Below are 22,405 nucleotides of genomic sequence, written 5' to 3' on the forward strand. Positions count from 1 at the left end.
GCGGATTTAAGATTGTGTAGGCTCTACATTCTATGTAATTTTTACATAGAATAAAATTATCAATGGACCCCTATTAAGACAATGAGCCCTGGGGCTGAATCCCTTCTAACTCCTACCTAAATATGCCATTGCATGAAGTACCATACAAATTTCAAAATTAATACATTAAATTAATGCGCAATCTGCGTCTGTGCATAGTGTTGTCATAGTGATTTCACCTCTCAAATTACTTCGAGTAAAAGAAGTTTTTTTCTTCTAGTCATATAGGAAGATTTTTACAAAATGTGTTTTACCCGAATACAGTGCTCTCCAATTTATATATATCTATAGTTTCAGAAAAGAAAATGTAACACACCAAAGCCTACCAAATGGGAACGTGACACGCCAAAAACTAGAGACAACTCATGCAAATTTAGCTAGATTTTTACGAGTTAGCTGTTCGTTGAACTACAATAACATTCCACAATATATATGTATATATATATATATATGGAACCAAGAAAAGTCATAATTGAAGTAAAAGATATATATATATATATTACACTAATATAAACTATTGTTTTAGCTTTCTATTCAACTTTGCACACAAAATTATTACTTATACTTTCAACTGCCGCAAATATGCTTAATCGTTTAATATTAATTGAGTAGCCTCACCAGCAATGGCAAACAACAGAGTTATGCCTGTTGTGATGCACACTCTCTTACTTGGAAACCCATGATGTTTAAGTAAAGAAGAAATTACGTTTTTATTTTAAGACTTACTTCAATGCTATTTTAAGTACTACTGCACTGTTCAGTGACAATTGCTACTCAAAATATAATACAAATTTTGTGTACTTGAATATAACTAAAAGTTGTAAGTTATATATAGTTTTGCACTAAGACGATAACTATTTTGTCACTTGCGTGTTGTATATGTGTAAGAAAAAGTTAACCTTCCACTTTCATTTTACTGAATTGCAAAAACTGACAGTTATTTAAGCTTAGACAAAAAGATGAAAGTTCTAAGTTTCATCTACTGGATTTACCATATCAATTTTCTTAATATTTTATGGCATGAAACTTCCAAAAGTGAATTACTGCTCATATCAACGAAATAACTTCTATACGTTTTGAAATCGTGTCTACGTTTAGTGCCTCGGCATGGACTTCCTACACGGAATTTCGATGAAATATAATTACTGAAAAAAGAGGTATTTACTGTAAAATCATTTAAAAACTGCTGTCTTAAAATGGGTTGTTCACAATGTAGCTTTTGAACATATTAAAAACAATATAATATTGCAAAACAGTAGGCGATACTACACTTCGACAGGATTACAGTACATAGTGTAACTATTGTACTATAACAAATTAAGAAATACATAGCTAAAAACGTTGATCTCACTTCACCTCATGAGAGGTAATTCTGTAATGAATGATCCATTTCAAACAATACACTTAAAAACATTCTATATTTTTATTTGTTTAAAAATTGTATATAAATAGGAAAAATCAAAAAAGATACGTTTATGTAAGTTACACCCTGACAGGAAATTCTTTAAAATCCTATTTAGTTACAGACAAGGAAGTTTAATAGATTTACTGTGTAAGTTGTCACTACTAGCAAAATCTTCAAAGCATTTACTGTCAAATTAGTATCTTAACTGCAACAGTACATATTTAAATACAATTCTTATGAATAAGTCCATAACTAGCATTTGTACATTATGGGAAAAGACTAATGGCCTTCTTGTTTTAAGGTTTAGTCAGAATCGCTATTTCGATGAATAAATATAATCGTTTATGCTTATAATAAGCAATGTATTTGCTCATTTTATACATGAAAGTATGATTTTATGTGAAAAACTATTAATCTGTTATATGAAACATTACAATCATGACTATATTCTTCCATAATGATTATTATTCATTATTTTAAGAGGTTGGGAGAAATGGAGAAATTATTAAATCGTCTGATGCAATATGTACAATCTCGAGGGAAATATTTTCCTATGATACTCCATTTCTCTATTTAAAGTGGTTAGTTTTATTCCTTAGATCTATTAGAATAAATTGCACTTTTAAATCTACATATAAAATAGACTATACAAGATTTAATAGGAGATGAATCTATTTGAGTATATTGGTAGTTTCTATAAGAATCAATATATTCGTTCGTAAAGTAGCTATGATAACGTTGTTAACATGCCAGTGTGGACAGTGAGAGACTTGAACAAGGGAATGCGATACAAGTATGACATATTAAAGAATCAACGTTATCTTGTGTTTTGGAAATACTTTAATAAACCACGTACTCTCTCTCTCACACACACTGAATCCATCGCTGAAAGATGAAACGTTCTGACCGCCTCATGTAGGTTTCATCGATTGAAATTGAACAACACTGCACGAAGGAGCTATTGAGAAATTGAAGTGATGAAAAGTAGTATCGGACTTTATAAAGGTTGACCAAACGGAAATACATCAAACAGTCTAAAACGACTTAGGAATTACTTTAACCAGAGGTTGAACCCCTCCAAGAAGTAAGCACAACAATTCCTTCACATTTACTGACCAAGACTAGTGTTAGAAACATTCCGGGTCTTATTCGCATATTGCTTATGGAAAATAAACAATTTATTACGTTCGTAAATAAAAACAGTTTCAAAAAGGTATACATTTCATTTAATTAGTTGCGTGACTAATCGTTCTTCTTTAGATAGCAAACAAAGCTATAATAAAGATGATCTATAACAAAAAAAAATACGCAAGAAATATTTCGCGAAATTGTTGAGCCAAAATACAGCACTACTGAGAATTACGTAGTTTACCTTGTTAACTGTCACTAAGAAATATATTTTATTTAAATAAAAAACTATTGCATTACATTTATTGACGCATCAGATAATGTTTGAAAATTTTTGTTTTACAAAACAGACGAATTTTTTTGGTTTACTCTGATTTACAAACACATTATTCATGATAATATTGTAGGCAATGATAACAAGGTTCAAAGGAAAGTAAGTAGATGGAAAAAGTGACCAGTCGTCTTGTAGATTTTTTATCATTTACACTTATTTTATTAATTTTCATTTATCCAGCTTATTCATGTTAATCCTTATTGTGATGAATCGTTATGCAGTTCACATAGACTACTTAAAGTCTAGTTCATTTATTTTATTTCCGCTAACACTTTACTACTTGTTTAACCTATGATTCTTATTATTCAGTTTATGTAGTCCATGTTAGTGTATAAAGGACATTTTAATACTAGAATTTTTAAAACACGAATTTTTTTAATCGTCGTTTTGCTTTGTAGTCTCTTTAGAGAAATTTCATTAAATCCAAACCGAAACTGGAAATTTTATCTTTATCATTTTCCGGCCTGGCATGGCCAAGCGCGTAAGGCGTGCGACTCGTAATCCGAGGGTCGCGGGTTCGCGCCCGCGTCGCGCTAAACATGCTCGCCCTCCCAGCCGTGGGGGTGTATAATGTGACGGTCAATCCCACTATTCGTTGGTAAAAGACTAGCCCAAGAGTTAGCGGTGGGTGGTGATGACTAGCTGCCTTCCCTCTAGTCTTACACTGCTAAATTAGGGACGACTAGCACAAATAGCCCTCAAGTAGCTTTGCGCGAAATTCAAAAAACAAACAAATCTTTGAGATGTCTACTTGAATTTGAACTGTCGTGGTTGTAAATCTTGTTGTTGTCAGGTTAAATGGTTTTACCGTGAAATAAATTAATTTTATACCTCAAAAACTATTTTTAAACAAAAAAAGGAAGAGAAAACAGAGAGACATTCAGAAACTTAAATTAGAAGTATAAAGACGAAAAAGGTAGTTAAATTAAAACAGTCCCGATAGCTACTTAGGGTGAGAAAAGATTCTTGCTTTTTTGACAGATCATCTATAATATATTAGTAAAAATGTAACCCTTACAATTCTTAACTACTTCTCAACGATACAGTAGTGAACTTCAAAAGTCAGTCTCACTTAAACTCTGAAGCGTTTTTAGTGTCTTGCAGGCCACGATATTACATGTCACGTGACTTAATACTTAACACTTCTTCTACATAATTAATTATAAACTTAGTCTCAATATATTCTCGTAGAGGAACTCTGTGTTTTGGCTTAATATAAAATCACTCATTTAAGGTTTAATATAGATTAGAGGCAGGTGAATTAACTTTTGAGACAAATATTAATGTAATTGAGCTAATGCATTGGAAGAGGAAAAAATGTGCAAACATTAAACAAAATCACAAATAAAAATGAAATAGAAATTGCTACCTCTCATGACTTCTACCCGCCTTTTGATGCTATTCTACCAATGATGCAAAGGTTCGACACAATAATTTTATTTTTCATTCACCAACAATAATTCATCAAGAATAGATTTCCTTTAAATATTTCTCTTTTCAATTTTCTGCCAATTCGATGTGTAAAAGCCTCATTATCGCTATTCTGAAACTTTAAAGTACAAAATATTAAAATAAATGCAATTTCAACTTCATGTAGGTTCAAGAAGTTTTGACAGAAATGAATTAAAAGCGCTGTAACTCGAGCGCTTTCGAAAGGTGAAAGAAAGATCTAACTTTCGAAATCTCTCGGCTTATAAGGTTTTTATTCATTTCTATACAATACTATGTGCTACTCTTAGAAGTTTAGACGAAGTTATTACCTTTTAAAACTCGTTGTTATCAATATTTGATTTACGTTTACTTGAAGGATAACAAAAATACGACTGTTGATATAAATAAACCATTCCTCAAGTCAAAGGCGAAAAATATAGGAATTTTATTTATAAGTTTAGAAAAATATCACAAACATTATCCAAAACCAAGATGTTATAAATCTGATTTCCCCTGTGGTGTTACTTCTTCATCTATCATAAATCCTATTATGAACTAATAAAAAATTTGACTTACAAACGTAAAAACGGGTATAATACTTACGATTGAATGAGTTAATCTAAGACAGTTTTTAGAGCCTCATCACATACCACCATGCTCTCTCTGACATTCAGTAGTTTCCTTTACAAGGCCTGGTATGGCCAGGTTGGTTAAGGCGTTCGGCTCGTAATCTGACGGTCGCGGATCGAATCCCTATAACATTAATCACACTCGTTTTTTTTTCGTCCATGAGGATGATATAACGTTAGGGTCAATCGCTACTATTTTTTGATAAAAGAGTAGCCCAAGAGTTGGTGGTGGATGATGATGACGAGAGGCCTCCCATCTAGTCTTACATTGCTAAATTAGGCGCGGCTAACGCAGACAGCCCTCGTGTAGTTTTGCGCGAAAGTTAAAACAAACAAATATTTTACAAGAGGTTCCATCATAAGACTCTCATGGTCAAAGCACTACACTCATTTCTGCTGGATTTCTATCGTTTTCGTACACTGGTATGTCTTATATATAATATCATAAACACCCTTTTCATTCTCTAACTGCTTGAGATATCCAACGTTGGAATGAACCTCGACTGAGTTGTTTTTCAGACAGATAACATTTTAGAGACATGTGAATGGTTTTTTAATCACTGAACATCGTTCTCGTAAATTTTGAAGTAAAAGGTTAGTCAACATCTACCATCAACTTTTATGCTGCACGATACCAACAACTAGTGCAACTGATTGTAACATGATAGCACTCCCAATGGTGAGTTTGTTCAGGAACAGGTTTTCATTTAACTATTCCAAGTCTATCTTGAGAATGTTATGTCTTTTTTTTTCTGATTTCTAGTTTAAGCATGTCTTAAGATATCTCCGTACAATACATACTGAAAAACAAACTTGAAATATTAGAAAAAAGCAACTTAATAAGGTTTATGATAACCTGTAGGGAAAGGCACCAAGTTATTGTGTTTACAGTGTTAGATTTAGTTTAACACCCTCTAGAGTATGTGAAGAAACAAAGCACATTGTGTACAAATAGTCAGAAGCGGATTTAAGATTGTGTAGGCTCTACATTCTATGTAATTTTTACATAGAATAAAATTATCAATGGACCCCTATTAAGACAATGAGCCTTGGGGCTGAATCCCTTCTAACTCCTACCTAAATATGCCATTGCATGAAGTACCATACAAATTTCAAAATTAATACATTAAATTAATGCGCAATCTGCGTCTGTGCATAGTGTTGTCATAGTGATTTCACCTCTCAAATTACTTCGAGTAAAAGAAGTTTTTTTCTTCTAGTCATATAGGAAGATTTTTACAAAATGTGTTTTACCCGAATACAGTGCTCTCCAATTTATATATATCTATAGTTTCAGAAAAGAAAATGTAACACACCAAAGCCTACCAAATGGGAACGTGACACGCCAAAAACTAGAGACAACTCATGCAAATTTAGCTAGGTTTTTACGAGTTAGCTGTTCGTTGAACTACAATAACATTCCACAATATATATGTATATATATATATATATATGGAACCAAGAAAAGTCATAATTGAAGTAAAAGATATATATATATATATTACACTAATATAAACTATTGTTTTAGCTTTCTATTCAACTTTGCACACAAAATTATTACTTATACTTTCAACTGCCGCAAATATGCTTAATCGTTTAATATTAATTGAGTAGCCTCACCAGCAATGGCAAACAACAGAGTTATGCCTGTTGTGATGCACACTCTCTTACCTGGAAACCCATGATGTTTAAGTAAAGAAGAAATTACGTTTTTTATTTTAAGACTTACTACAATGCTATTTTAAGTGCTACTGTACTGTTCAGTGACAATTGCTACTCAAAATATAATACAAATTTTGTGTACTTGAATACAACTAAAAGTTGTAAGTTATCTATAGTTTTGTACTAAGACGATAACTATTTTGTCACTTGCGTGTTGTATATGTGTAAGAAAAAGTTAACCTTCCACTTTCATTTTACTGAATTACAAAAACTGACAGTTATTTAAGCTTAGACAAAAAGATGAAAGTTCTAAGTTTCATCTACTGGATTTACTATATCAATTTTCTTAATATTTTATGGCATGAAACTTCCAAAAGTGAATTACTGCTCATATCAACGAAATAACTTTTATAAGTTTTGAAATCGTGTCTACGTTTAGTGCCTCGGCATGGACTTACTACACGGAATTTCGATGAAATATAATTACTGAAAAAAGAGGTATTTACTGTAAAATCATTTAAAAACTGCTGTCTTAAAATGGGTTGTTCACAATGTAGTTTTTGAACATATTAAAAACAATATAATATTGCAAAACAGTAGGCGATACTACACTTCGACAGGATTACAGTACATAGTGTAACTATTGTACTATAACAAATTAAGAAATACACAGCTAAAAACGTTGATCTCACTTCACCTCATGAGGGGTAATTCTGTAATGAATGATCCATTTCAAACAATACACTTAAAAACATTCTATATTTTTATTTGTTTAAAAATTGTATATAAATAGGAAAAAATCAAAAAAAGATACGTTTATGTAAGTTACACCCTGACAGGAAATTCTTTAAAAATCCTATTTGTTTACAGACAAGGAAGTTTAATAGGTTTACTGTGTAAGTTGTCACTACTAGCAAAATCTTCAAAGCATTTACTGTCAAATTAGTATCTTAACTGCAACAGTACTTATTTAAATACAATTCTTATGAATAAGTCCAAATCTAGCATTTGTACATTATGGGAAAAGACTAATGGCCTTCTTGTTTTAAGGTTTAGTCAGAATCGCTATTTTGATGAATAAATATAATCGTTTATGCTTATAATAAGCAATGTATTTGCTCATTTTATACATAAATGTATGATTTTATGTGAAAAACTATTAATCTGTTATATGAAACATTACAATCATGACTATATTCTTCCATAATGATTATTATTCATTATTTTAAGAGGTTGGGAGAAATGGAGAAATTATTAAATCGTCTGATGCAATATGTACAATCTCGAGGGGAAATATTTTCCTATGATACTCCATTTCTCTATTTAAAGTGGTTAGTTTTATTCCTTAGATCTATTAGAATAAATTGCACTTTTAAATCTACATATAAAATAGACTATACAAGACTGAATAGGAGATGAATCTATTTAAGTATATTGGTAGTTTCTATAAGAATCAATATATTCGTTCGTAAAGTAGCTATGATAACGTTGTTAACATGTCAGTGTGGACAGTGAGAGACTTGAACAAGGGAATGCGATACAAGTATGACATATTAAAGAATCAACGTTATCTTGTGTTTTGGAAATACTTTAATAAACCACGTACTCTCTCTCACACACACTGAATCCATCGCTGAAAGATGAAACGTTCTGACCGCCTCATGTAGGTTTCATCGATTGAAATTGAACAACACTGCACGAAGGAGCTATTGAGAAATTGAAGTGATGAAAAGTAGTATCGGACTTTTATAAAGGTTGACCAAACGGAAATACATCAAACAGTCTAAAACGACTTAGGAATTACTTTAACCAGAGGTTGAACCCCTCCAAGAAGTAAGCACAACAATTCCTTCACATTTACTGACTAAGACTAGTGTTAGAAACATTCCGTGTCTTATTCGCATATTGCTTATGGAAAATAAACAATTTATTACGTTCGTAAATAAAAACAGTTTCAAAAAGGTATACATTTCATATAATTAATTGCGTGACTAATCGTTCTTCTTTAGATAGCAAACAAAGCTATAATAAAGATGATCTATAACAAAAAAAAATACGCAAGAAATATTTCGCGAAATTGTTGAGCCAAAATACAGCACTACTGAGAATTACGTAGTTTACCTTGTTAACTGTCACTAAGAAATGTATTTTATTTAAATAAAAAACTATTGCATTACATTTATTGACGCACCAGATAATGTTTGAAAATTTTTGTTTTACAAAACAGACGAATTTTTTTGGTTTACTCTGATTTACAAACACATTATTCATGATAATATTGTAGGCAATGATAACAAGGTTCAAAGGAAAGTAAGTAGATGGAAAAAGTGACCAGTCGTCTTGTAGATTTTTTATCATTTACACTTATTTTATTAATTTTCATTTATCCAGCTTATTCATGTTAATCCTTATTGTGATGAATCGTTATGCAGTTCACATAGACTACTTAAAGTCTAGTTCATTTATTTTATTTCCGCTAACCCTTTACTACTTGTTTAACCTATGATTCTTATTATTCAGTTTATGTAGTCCATGTTAGTGTATAAAGGACATTTTAATACTAGAATTTTTAAAACACGAATTTTTTTAATCGTCGTTTTGCTTTGTAGTCTCTTTAGAGAAATTTCATTAAATCCAAACCGAAACTGGAAATTTTATCTTTATCATTTTCCGGCCTGGCATGGCCAAGCGCGTAAGGCGTGCGACTCGTAATCCGAGGGTCGCGGGTTCGCGCCCGCGTCGCGCTAAACATGCTCGCCCTCCCAGCCGTGGGGGTGTATAATGTGACGGTCAATCCCACTATTCGTTGGTAAAAGACTAGCCCAAGAGTTGGCGGTGGGTGGTGATGACTAGCTGCCTTCCCTCTAGTCTTACACTGCTAAATTAGGGACGGCTAGCACAAATAGCCCTCGAGTAGCTTTGTGCGAAATTCCAAAACAAACAAAATTTATCATTTTCCTCTATTCATCTGTGGTTCGTATTCGATGACAAATCCTTCCTTAAACTTCCTGTCAATATATTGATGACTTTGGTAAAGATGGCGCCTATAATTATTCTTTGATTATTTTTCCGTCTTATCTTTTGCTGCTCTGTAACTTTGAAAGAACTGTTGCTTACTACAGGTATCATTTAATTATTTCTACAATAAGCTTAGTACGTCAAGCGCGCGCTGTAGAAATGCATGTCATAGATTTGATTAGAATTTATTATTAAAACCATTTGAAGCTTTGTACTGTCAAAGCTAACAGTACACTACATTTCTTGTGTAGAAATACTGTAGAAATGCATGTCATAGATTTGATTAGAATTTATTATTAAAACCATTTGAAGTTTTGTATTGTCAATAACGGTTTCTATTTTAGCGAATGGCTTTTGAAGAAGTAGTAAAGTGAGACGTTAAATGTTCAAATATAGAAACATAACAACCATTTCTAGTATTATTCTTCATTCTGATACAATTTGATTAAATTATCATTCTTTAATTCACAATATCAAACAATTTTTGCTTATTTTCAAGAAGATAACAAACAACCTCAGATATATATATTCTATTTTACTCAACGTTTTGGCTTACTCCTTTAAAGTAATTACAATTTAAAGTAATTGAACGTCACAGGTTGTTTGCCGTCTTCCTTATAAATGGTTTCCATTCCTCAGTTAGTACTGAAAACTTTATAAAATGGTAAAGTAATTTTTTGTGCATTTGCAAATATATAATATAAACTCAATTTGTATTTTTTCTACTCCACAATGATTTGATTGTCTAATACGCTTCTAATAGATTTGCTCTCAATAACCTTTCTTTTTTATACCTATATCTTTATTACTGAGTTTATGGATAGTTCTGTGATGTATTTCTCTCATGTTTTTCATTAATACTGAGAGTAATCTTCTATTCAGAGATGTATGTCAAGGTATGTCTTTTCTATTTGTTTCTTCTTGTCTTATTATAGAATGTTCTCTCTTTCATTTCATGCTACTTAGAGTACCAGGGATAAAATTAAAACCTGTTCATATCTATGATGATCAAACAGGTATGTTTTACATTTAGTGAAATATTGTCTATGTTGCTTCGGTTTTTGTGATGTGATCGACTTGTGTGCACTTCAGTGTTAGATCTCGTACTAGATTTTATGCGTTCTTCAACAGTAAATGGTGTATTAATCTTACTACATTAACTAATGGAAGAAGAAACCTCAACTAATAATGTTTTACTTTCGTTGGATAAGATATGTTTACAAACCGACATGAAATAGTTTGTGTCAGTGACCGTAAGTGATTATTGTTTAAAGCTTAGAAATTCTCATGTTCCAAAATACTAAAATGCCGGTATATTTCAACACGAAACCTTAAAAATATATACCACAGAAATCACCTGTGGAATTTCAAAATAATTTCAAAAATGCTTAAAATATTTATGCACATGAAGGCTTGTGTTGTTTTAAAAAAATCTGTTTATAGATGTTTCGAATATATTAAAGCGTATATGAAGCATGGAGGCGTTTAGAGCGAATTTCTAGGTTCATTAAACTTTCTGGTGCTTGTAAGCATGTTTGTTTATCTTTGAAAGCCTTAAACGTGTGCGTATTTCTCCGTTTATATGTTATACAAATTTGTTCTCGTTTGAAATGCAAAACATATATTGAGAGGGCGCTACCTACTATGAAGTAAGTATTAATTGTACTTTAAGCATAGAAATAATTCAAGAGTTCAAAATGTTTCTGTCTTACTGATGTTTTTGCATAAATTACAAAACTTTAGTACAATTTATTTCACGTTAATCGGTATTTGTGTCATTTAAATATTTCATTTTAAGCACATTTATTGTAAAGTGCGTCATTTCAAAGTGTTTATAATACTTTCAAGGAATTATTATGTCATAAAGCTTTTGTAGACATTCAACTACATTTTCATGCTTTTAACGATATTTTATGTTTTGAGTTGTTTGTTCACACTCATAGGTTATTCTGGATGATTAAAATATTACGAGTCATATTCTAAATGAGCGAGTTAAACCGTTTTAATGTGTTTTACAACGTGAGTTTAAAAATGCGTATATAGAGAGAAATAGACTTAAAATTTTACCATTTTTTAAGAGAAATGCAGGAACGAAAATTGAGACGGTGACTGATAGATTAGCTATGTGATTTAGACATTACAATAAAAAATATGCTTTTATAAAGCTTATTTTTAAGATATTGTTAGGACTACGCTACCTTGTGGCACTAAAATGCTTTTAAATTTATAATTAAGATCAAAAATAAGATGTCATAATCACTTACTATCCCTAGCTAAAGATATTCATGCCCCAACTGCTGTCTTAACTGGATTACCTACCATTTGTGGAATCTACATTCATGATGTAAACACTGCAAAAATAAATTAGTTGTGGTTCAACTTCTAATTAGTAGTAAGGTTTATGGCATGTCTCGGGAATTATACTCACCTACTTAAAGCTCGTGCCCTTCTTGGACGTTAAATAAGTTTAGTAACAACAGTACTTTACTGCAAATATGGATTTTCGTAGCTAAAATTTCATCATCATTTTTGTATAACTCATATATTTACCATTGGTTTATTACCATAGGTTGTGTTAGGTTTTTTATTTTGTTTTTCTCTGAATTACGACAATAATTATGCGGCACAGCTTCATTTACTAGCTGAATAATTTTTGCAATTTCCTCCATGACTGATTTTATTAATGTAATATTTCTAAAATATCTAGCGATTTTGTAAAAACAGATGTGTTTTATAAACATATTATTATTAAGTGTGTATACAGCTGAAATGAACATTAAACAATTGAAAGTTTAAATATATACTCAAAACATTTTTTATATCAACACAAAAAGCATTGACAAAACAATTGCATCTAGGATTTCGAAAACAAAAAAGAATGTGTAACCAGTTAATTAAATAGAAACAGATTTTTTTGCTTGTTGAAATAGATTATACATTAAAAAGTTTGAAACAAGGCTGTTTTCTACAATGTTTCTGAAAAACTAACTATATTAACATAATAATATTGCTTCCACCAAAAAAAAATATATAGCGAGTATGAGTCTCGATTTAAAATAATTTTTGTTTCTTTATTTTTGCTTTTATAGATGGCTACACAATGGACTATTTTAAAACTGCCCGAGAGTATAGAAATCCTAAATGTTGGTGTTGTGAGGACATAAACTCAGAGTTGATTCATCGAGACTGAGTAAAACGTCTAAAAAAAAAAAAAAAACATATAGATGTTTATGAAATATTAAAATACTTTAAATATTATGCCTGATTTAAGTAATGTATAATAGATATGAAGCGGAAATATTAGGTGCCAGCTTGCGCACAGCCCTTAGAACTACTTCCTACGTACTCAGCCTGATGTTCATAATTATAAATGCACTATTGCTCGACACCGAAATTTTACTCGAAACACTTTACAAAGACCTTTCACTATACGAGGACATTGGTTTCTAGAAGCACGCTGAAACAGGCTTAAAGTGAAAAAGAATAGATTGTTATGTAATTGCCACCGTGATTTCATTTTTTAAAACATTTTCTCGTGAAAACAGCCCTTCGCTTTGTAGTATTGTTGAAAAATTGTGGAACTTTGACAAGTTCACATATGTGTTATTAGCTAGGTAACAGTATCAGGAAATAGAGCCTGCTTCATCACAATGTTTTTTTGCAGTTTTTTTTTTTTGTGGTTGAAGTTGTTTTTTGTTTTTGTCTCGTAATTATGACCTTTAATTTTCAGTTTAGGACTTTTCTCTGTATCAGTTTGGGCAAGGTTTCATAGCACATAACTGTTCTAAACTCCTCACCTAGCAAAATTTCCGCTTATACAGACAAATTTTGAAGGTTCACTTATTCGAAATGCTGTGTCATTTAGCTCTACATCTTATAACAGTCTGCTTTCATAGACAGCTTTATAATTGTCAGCATCATCCTGTCGAATGCCCGGGATATTGCTCTGAAAAAAACATCTTATAGTTAAATATATCGCTCGCAGTGACAGAGCTCGCATTGTGTAACAACACGCCAACGTATTACCACCTATAAATCATTCAAAGTAATGTACGATTAATCCTCTATATAACAAAGTATGTATTTTGACATAAATAGTGTTTATATATTCAATTGACATAAAAAATGCATATTTTATACTCCATATTAGATTCTCCAAAGCTTAAGCAAAGATATTTTATTGATTCTGAAACAAAATAACATCATTATCTACAAACGGGTGAATCACTACCAATTATGTTTTTCAAAATCGTCAAATAATTCTAGACCATTGGCCTTAACGAGATTTGATAAAATTTGAAAATGACTAGTTGAACAATTTTTACTTAATATACGTACAGAAAAGAGTAGAATATAAAGTAGTTTGATACAAAGCTTAATAATTTTGCAATCCTGGAAACACTATAGGAAGTTTAATATTAATCTATATACATATTAAGTTATATAACTTACTCCTAGGTCGCTGGGCTCATCTGAAACAAACTTTGCGGGATGATAGTTTGAAATAAGATGAATACTAATAGAGGGTTCACAACCAGCTCCATCTCTCATTAATACTATTATTGATCATTTATTATCTTTCACGTTAGTTAATTACATTCATAGATAACTCCACGTTCTTACATAAAAAAAACAACTATCAAATTTTCTACAATACAGCATACACACAATGTGGAGAAGGGAACGCAAACGTGTTATATATCTCAGATAGTAACCTAACACTCTCTGTGGATGACTGCAACAAAACAAATGTCCGCCACTATTGAATAATACATAAACTTAGCTGACGTATATACTCCGATAGCTACAATAAGGCTGATATGATTGTTTTTTGTATGATTTTTGAATTTCGCGTAAAGCTTCAGGAGGGCAATATGCGCTAGCCGGCTGAAAGGGCAAGCATGTTTATTGTGAAGGATATTCATGCTTGCGACTCTCGGATTACGAGTCGAGTGCCTTAACCACCTGGCTATGCTGGGCTCGAGGCATATCTGAAGAACCGTTTCTTGAGTTATACCAACTTCCTACTTTTGCCTCGTGACCTTTAAACTTCAGCCTGTAAAACACTTTTGCGACCAGTGACCATCAGTTAATTAATCACGTGAAACATTATGTAAGGACACCAAGAGCTGGAAGTTTAAAATGGATAGCAAATTATACACCCACCGCCACCATTTTCCGCTACCTCTCATTACATTGTCACACTCACCGTCGCACCGTGTTTCAAGTATATTCATATTGAGTTCTTAAAGCTAATACAAAACTTTTGATGAGGTAATAATGAATACTCTAGTAATGTGTTATGATATAAATAAATTGTGTAAAAGTCAGTAGTTTTGTGTTATTTATCATTGCATCCATCCATACACTTTTTAAGTTCATAACCTGGGCAAAGGACGGATACCTCAGCTTGTTATATAATAATAGCTCACGCAATTTTGAGACATTTTACGTGAAATAATTAAATATTACGTATTAGAAAAGAAGTCATCATTCATAACAAAGGTTTTGTATCTAATTCATATAGTTTTCATTAAATAAGGTCAGTCTTTATGAACATGTTTTAAAATATGTTTCTAAGACGAAACGTTGCACAAACGCTATCAAACAATGTTCCTTGAAACCTAGATTGTCTATTGTCTACCTAACAATATATATTGCTTGCTTGATCATACTTCATCACTCATTCTACGTATAACGGCTTTTGACAGGTTAGATCAATTCCATTGTTGAAACATAATATTCACTGTTACTACTTACAAGTTCGCCTTGCCATACTTTCACTCCGTTTGCTCACTTAAAACATAAGGAAAAGTTCGTCACTTAAATTAATTCTGGTTCATTGTGTAACAAATCTGGAAAAAAACACAGTATTCCGTGTTTGCATTATATATATTCTCCTGTTTCAAAACTTTTACAGAGAAAACAAAACGTCGCTATCACAAAATGTAACGTCACGTTCTATACGTGGCGTAATGTTTTGGAAAAGTTATTTATATGACTAATAAAGATCTTACACTCAGTATTATGATCAAATCAGTTTCTCTGAAAAAGCTTTCCAAACACACTATCTATTTCATGAAAGAAATAGCAATATCATGTTAAGTAATTTGATGATATATTTGATTTTCTATATTTTACAACGTTTTTATATTATATAACGTTTCAAACCTACAAAATAAAAGGTATTTTAAAAATAATTAACTAGCTTCTATTCTAAACATTGTATCCACTCATTATTTAGAACTTGAGAAATAACATGTTTTTTGTACGTTTTAATAAGGAATCTTTATATGAAACTTTGACATTCAAAATATTCATCGGAAATCTCTTCATTTTACCAAACAAATACATACGTCTACAAACTCATAAACATTAATCTAGCTCGGAATAATGTTGTACATATCTACGTTTAAAATGAATCAAGTTTTACATTAGATTTATATCAGCTACCACGGTTAAAGATCTATAACAACATTATAGCATCAGATGTAAAGTTCTTTTAATAATTTCAAAACTCAGAAATTAGAAATATAATGTAAGAATTTGTTTGCTAACTTGAAAATGACCTACAAAGGTCTAAACGTTGTTTTTGTACTTTATTTCAATTAAAGTTTTTAATACTCGTATCAGTTTTCTGTACAATAAAAATAACTAGATATTCTTGTTTTCTTACACAAAATTACTTGTGAAAACAATTATTTGTTACAAGTTTAAAAACAAATTACATTAGTTTATTTCCAGCTTCTATACACCCAAGAATAACGAGCAGTTTAGAAGTGAAATTGCAAAATTGTGAATTAGATAATTTTATTCGATAGCAGTATAATATAGTTTCTATCCATGCATGTTACGTGAAAAACTTTTGTCTGGGAAGTTGAAATTTAAATTGATATAATTTCATTTTCAAATTGATTGTTTATTCTTGAATTTCGCGCAAAGCTACTCGAGGGCTATCTGCGCTAGCCGTCTCTAATTTAGCAGTGTAAGACTAGAAGGAAGACAACTAGTCTTCACCACCCACCGCTAGGGACGGCTAGCACAGATAGCCCTTGAGTAGCTTTGTGCGAAATTCAAAAATCAAACAAACAAACACCGGGCTACTCTTTTACCAACGAGTAGTGGGATTAATCGTCACATATAACGCCCCCACTGCTAAAAGGGCGAACATGTTTGGTGGGTTGGGGATCCGAACCCGCGATCCTGAGTCGAGCGCTCTTACCACTTGGCCATACAGGTCCTTTAAATCAAAATAGGTCATTTAACAAAACCCTTACGTAACAAGTTATGAGTAACATTAGTTACGTAGTCATTCCGAACGTTTAGTTTGTTCCGGATATTCGTATAAAACTATACGAGGGTTATCTACACTAGCACTCACTAATTGCTAACTGATAAGGTCACAGGCAAAGCAACTAGTCAAAAGTACCAATCGTTAACTTGTGTGCCACTCAGAGTGAACAGTGGGCTTGGACTGTTACTATTTTAATACTTTCACGACCCCAAAGTGCGTAGCGCAATTTTTTTCTTGCAGAAAGGGACGTGAGTCATGGACTTCCTGATCTATTGTTTGGTATACTAATCAATAAGCAATGTTAGATCCTATCATCACAATTATTCGGTTATGATTTTCCTTAGAATATTTAAAATACGTTGCTAGTTTGAAAAAGAAAAAGATAAGCCGCTACCAACTTTATCATAATAAAGTTACGTGTTCCTTTATGATAAAATATGCATTTAATGACTCTTTTTTTGTAGTATGCAAATATATAGAGAAACAAGCATTTTGATAATATTATGTTAGTTTAGCATAAGTAGATGACATTGAATTTAATAAATAAAAAACGTAACACTCTTGGTCCTCTTTTCTTTTTTTTAGATTATGCTGAATACAGCTCAGTAGTGGGGGGACAAGGTGGTCCTCCCTTGTAACATTACTCCTCCTTCACCGGATGATAGTGTAGCGCTTGTTTTATGGTATAGAGGAAACTCTGGGAACCCAATTTATAGCGTAGACGCAAGAAATGAGCCAGTTCAAGAAGGAAAGCACTTCGCCAGTGACGTTCTTGGTTCTAGAGCAAAGTTCAACATATCCTTGAAAACGTCTTTTCTCGTCATAGAGCCCGTGAAAGACGATGATGGTGGCGAATACCGATGTCGAGTGGACTTTCGGCGAGGTCGAACTCAAAACAGAAAACTAAAAGTCAATATCATTGGTGAGTAAACACTTCCGAGATTGTACAATGCTATAAATAGGTTTTTACGTTTGAGTAATCCGTGTTGTGTTGTGGTTTTATATTAAAAACAAAATTACATTGTCAATCTCTAGTAAAATGTAATGCGATTTACTTGATATTTCTATTATATCCAGGAAAGCGTAAGAGTAAAATTGAAATCTAGATATGTTTTCAATCAAACATAATCGTTCCACCTCTTAATTCAACTTGGAATAGAGTATGTGCACATTTCCTCTTGAATGAATACGATATCTTTGTTTACGTGTTTCGAAGGCTGATGCTGTGTTTATAGCTTTTATCTACACGTTTGCTTGCGATCAAGAACACAAAAAATGCACCATTCTTCTGGCTTAGTCGAATTTTGTTTTATTATTGTGACATAAGCTGAACGAGAATTGACAAGTAGTTAATTTTTACTAACATTTCTATCTGTTTTCTCTGAGTTTTTCTGCAAAAGAATCAAACTTAAGATATGTCATTTTTGTTACGTAGGGTTGAACGAGATTGGCATACTGCATACCTTTTTATCGAATACGATCCAGTGTAGTTCAACTTCCACACATTTTGAAATATAAAATGTTGTTAAAAATGTAGAACATCTTTATAGTCTTTAATGCTTATGGTTCTAAACGTCCGGAATAAATAAAACAACTTTTCTAAGGAAATGAAAAAAAAACTACTTGTTTAAGCTGTATAAATGTGTACCTGTTATTTAGGTAGGATACAAACAGATTAAACGTTCATGCTATGTAGTTTGACTATATTTACTGGGAAGGTTTAATAATAAACTTGCCCAAAAATAATATATACTTAAGTTAAAACAAAACCGACTTATATTATAATTAAATTTCTTAAATCATCATTCTTATAGAAAATATTGTCTCTTCTGCGATTGAATATCTTAATTTCATTAAGTTCTTAAGTAATTTTAAAGGCAGGTAATTTATTTAAAAATGTAGTTGTTGTTGTTTTGAATTAAACACAAAGCTACACAATGGGCTATCTGTGTTCTGCCCACCACGAGTATTCAAACCCAATTTGAGCGTTTTAAGTTCGCAGACATACCGCTGAGCCACTGGGGGGCATTAACAATGTTCTAATAGGTTCTAGTATTTCAGAGTCGAAAGTGTTAGAAAATAAAAGCATTTTAAAATTTGAAAATACTTAGGATATAAGATATTATCAACGCTGAACCAATAAGTACGCATTCTGCTGTGATTTGTTAAGGACATTTTAAATGAAAATAGATATTATAGTGTGCGGATGGTTTATTACAAAATATAATACTTATAATTATATTTACCATATAAGTCCTGTATATAACTGTTTTGAATAGATATATTGCGAGATTAATAACACCAACCTCTTATATTGAAATATTAAAATTCATACTTCAAATTAAAAGACTAAATTATATAATGAAAGTAGTGCCATTTTTGTTCTTATTTTGCAGTACCACCGCAAGATATCTATATTAAAACAGGAGATGGAAGATTTCAAGATGTAGTTTTCGGACCATTTAATGAAGGAAGTTCATTGAAACTGGCATGTGAGGCTATTGGAGGTAAAAATATTGAAAATTATTAATTTGAATTTATCTCGAACATTCATACGAACGCTTTTGTAAATTGTAAACATACAATCTTTTGATAATCTTGCTATAATATTACGTGAACCTTTCACATGCATAATAAATAGCGTAACATACAGTTACCATAATTTTCATCATCATACTTAAATGTCACACAAAAAGTAATATAGTTTTTAAGAGTAATGATTACATGCTACGGCGTACTTTAATACATAATGGACATTTTTCGTTATCTAGTAACACTGCTACAATTTGAAGAGAAATTTGAGGGTTTGTTTGTTTGTTTTGGAATTTCGCACAAAGCTACTCGAGGGCTATCTGTGCTAGCCGTCCCTAATTTAGCAGTGTAAGACTAGAGGGAAGGCAGCTAGTCATCACCACCCACCGCCAACTATTGGGCTACTCTTTTACCAACGAAAAGTGGGATTGAACGTCACATTATAACGCCCCCACGGCTGGGAGGGCGAGCATGTTTGGCGCGACTCGGGCGCGAACCCGCGACCCTCAGATTACGAAGCACACGCCTTAACGCGCTAGGCCATGCCAGGCCCAATTTTGAGGGAGGATCATATTTAAATAAACAGAAGAAAACAGGAACATGTATGTGAGATGATTCCCCTTTATGGATCAATAAGAATTTTTAGGTTTATTTTCCAAATAATAAAACTGAACTGTCTTTTTTTAGGAATTCCTCCTCCTTCTGTGACTTGGTGGAAAGAATCAGATTTAATGGACAATAGCTATTTTATTCCGGAGAAGAACGTAGTGGTGAACATTCTAGAGATAAAGGTTGTGGAGCGATACCTATCAAAGGGTACTTTAACTTGTCAAGCTCAAAACACGAATCTAACCATGCCCAAATCAGTAACCATCAGGTTGGATGTGAACTGTGAGTACTTTTATCGGCTAAAATGGCACGGTTACTAAGGAAGATTACTTATGATCTAAGAACACCCCTACTTTTACCTCATTTGTAATGGAAAATTTATTAGTATGCTATTACTTTCTGACACCCTGCAACAATGTTTGTGTGTGTACTGGTATAGTTAAATTGTAATTTCAATATTACCATTACAAATTAACTTACCTTGCGATGACAATGATGTAAAACAATGGCTTATATGTAGATATATACTGAAATAAACTGAGTAAAATAAATTTAAAATAATTTTCTCATTCTGACTGATTCTCCACCTTGGTCTTTGTTTGAAGTTGGTCCTAGACCTAATTTTTGCAAAATAGATTAATTTAGTAAGAATGTACAAATGATTTTTACCTACTTAATTTTGTTGCATAATTCTATTTGATAAATAAGCCGTGTTAAGAATTTACGTTCAAGTAATAATAATATAAACTTATATTATTATACAAAATATACAAGATGTTCGGAAAGTCACTGTGCACTTATATATTTATTAACAGACATGTTTCAATACAGAATACAGGAGGTAAATATGAATGACAATTATAAACAATGTTAAAAGTGACTCCCGTTGGCATCAATACAGGCCTGGATCCTTCTTATTTTGTTTCTAAACACCGCTATCAGTTGCTGGCTTGAAATAGACTGAATAAAATATTTTACAAAACTGCACAGTGACTTTCCGAACACCCTGTACTTGAATTATTGCATATTCATGAAAGAATCTCATAAATACAAAACGGTTCAAAACCTTTAAGTGTTTGAAAAGGGCACGTGCCAAATGTTTGAAAGAAATCGGAATGTTATCAAAATAACATAGTAGATTAATTTCAAGGATATTTATTTATATGTTCTAGCGTAAAGCTAGGCAATAAACTATCGTATGTTCTGTCCACCATTGTAAATCGAATCTCTCACTTCAGTGTTATAGTTTGTAAGCATTACGATGACAATTTGTATAGCATTTATTATAATTTATTTTCATGTTTTTGTTTCAGTTACTTCTCTTTATATATCCATAGAAATAAAAATGTTGCAAACATGTTTAAAACTTATTTCCCATTATCTGGTAAGAAGGCCTGATAAATAAATACACAATAAATAACGACATTATTTCTTTTATAACTGAATAAATACATTCTTCAAAATGTTTAGACTTTAATATTTACTTAATTATATTATTATATACAAAAATTACATAAAATTTTATAAAGTACTTAATTACAGTAAAATCATATTGTGAACATCAATAGTGAAAATTACTGTCTCATCTGAATTGTTTAAAAATGCGGCTCAGGTGTATCTTTTACGAGTTTATTTTGCTAACATTTAGTACTGTAAAATATATTAGTTAAGATCACTCTTTAATATTACTTCAGATGAAAAACAAGCTCAAAAAAAGAATTATGTTACTGCACTTTAAATATTACGTAGACAATGAACAGGTGATCAAAGTCTCTACCGCTGGGCTTGTAATAACAAATATGATTTACAATTTTTCGTCTTACTTAAATGTAATAGTTCTAGGGGTAGGTATAGAAGAAAAAAAAATGGATCGATCCTATACAGAGGAGAGAAAACTTTTAACTTCTTTTATTTAAGTATAACTGTTTATATGTTATAAAACTATTTTCCTTTCGTCTTTAAGTTATAAACTGAACGAAACGACAGACAATTTTACAAAAAATGTTTGAATATTTTTTAGAGTTTGTACTGATAAATTTAATTATTATTAAAAACATAAATTGCTATCTGAACAATGATAGTCTGCGCTGTTTACCGTGGGTATAAAATCCTGATTTTTAAAGTTATAAGCCTTCAAGCGTACTGTTGAGCCCTATGTGGCTAAAAACCCGTAAAAAGAAAAAGAAAGAGTGACGTGTTCACTCTTCCTAAACTAATCAACATGTTTTATACTTGTACATCTACAAAAACATTGAAAACACTCCTAATTTTTTTTAAATTTTAAATGAAAAATCAATAGCTCTGAAATTGTGTTTAAACAACAC

The 22,405-nt window shown here is 31.6% G+C and overlaps 1 protein-coding gene across 1 annotated transcript in view; it reads left to right on the top strand.

Annotated features, from left to right (window-relative positions):
- The window catches only part of LOC143240447 (uncharacterized), a 64,335-nt gene extending 43,713 nt beyond the window's left edge, over window positions 1–20,622 (top strand). The window contains exons 6-10 of the mRNA XM_076482881.1: window positions 10,582–10,662; window positions 11,920–11,990; window positions 17,550–17,862; window positions 19,337–19,447; window positions 20,160–20,622. Of these exons, the coding sequence (XP_076338996.1) occupies window positions 10,582–10,662; window positions 11,920–11,990; window positions 17,550–17,862; window positions 19,337–19,447; window positions 20,160–20,401 (818 nt within the window). The 3' untranslated portion in view covers window positions 20,402–20,622. The remainder of the gene's footprint in view (window positions 1–10,581; window positions 10,663–11,919; window positions 11,991–17,549; window positions 17,863–19,336; window positions 19,448–20,159) is intronic.
- Window positions 20,623–22,405: the final 1,783 nt, after the last annotated feature.

This window comes from Tachypleus tridentatus, chromosome 13, assembly GCF_004210375.1.
Source record: "Tachypleus tridentatus isolate NWPU-2018 chromosome 13, ASM421037v1, whole genome shotgun sequence".
NCBI classification, from domain to species: Eukaryota; Metazoa; Arthropoda; class Merostomata; order Xiphosura; family Limulidae; genus Tachypleus; species Tachypleus tridentatus.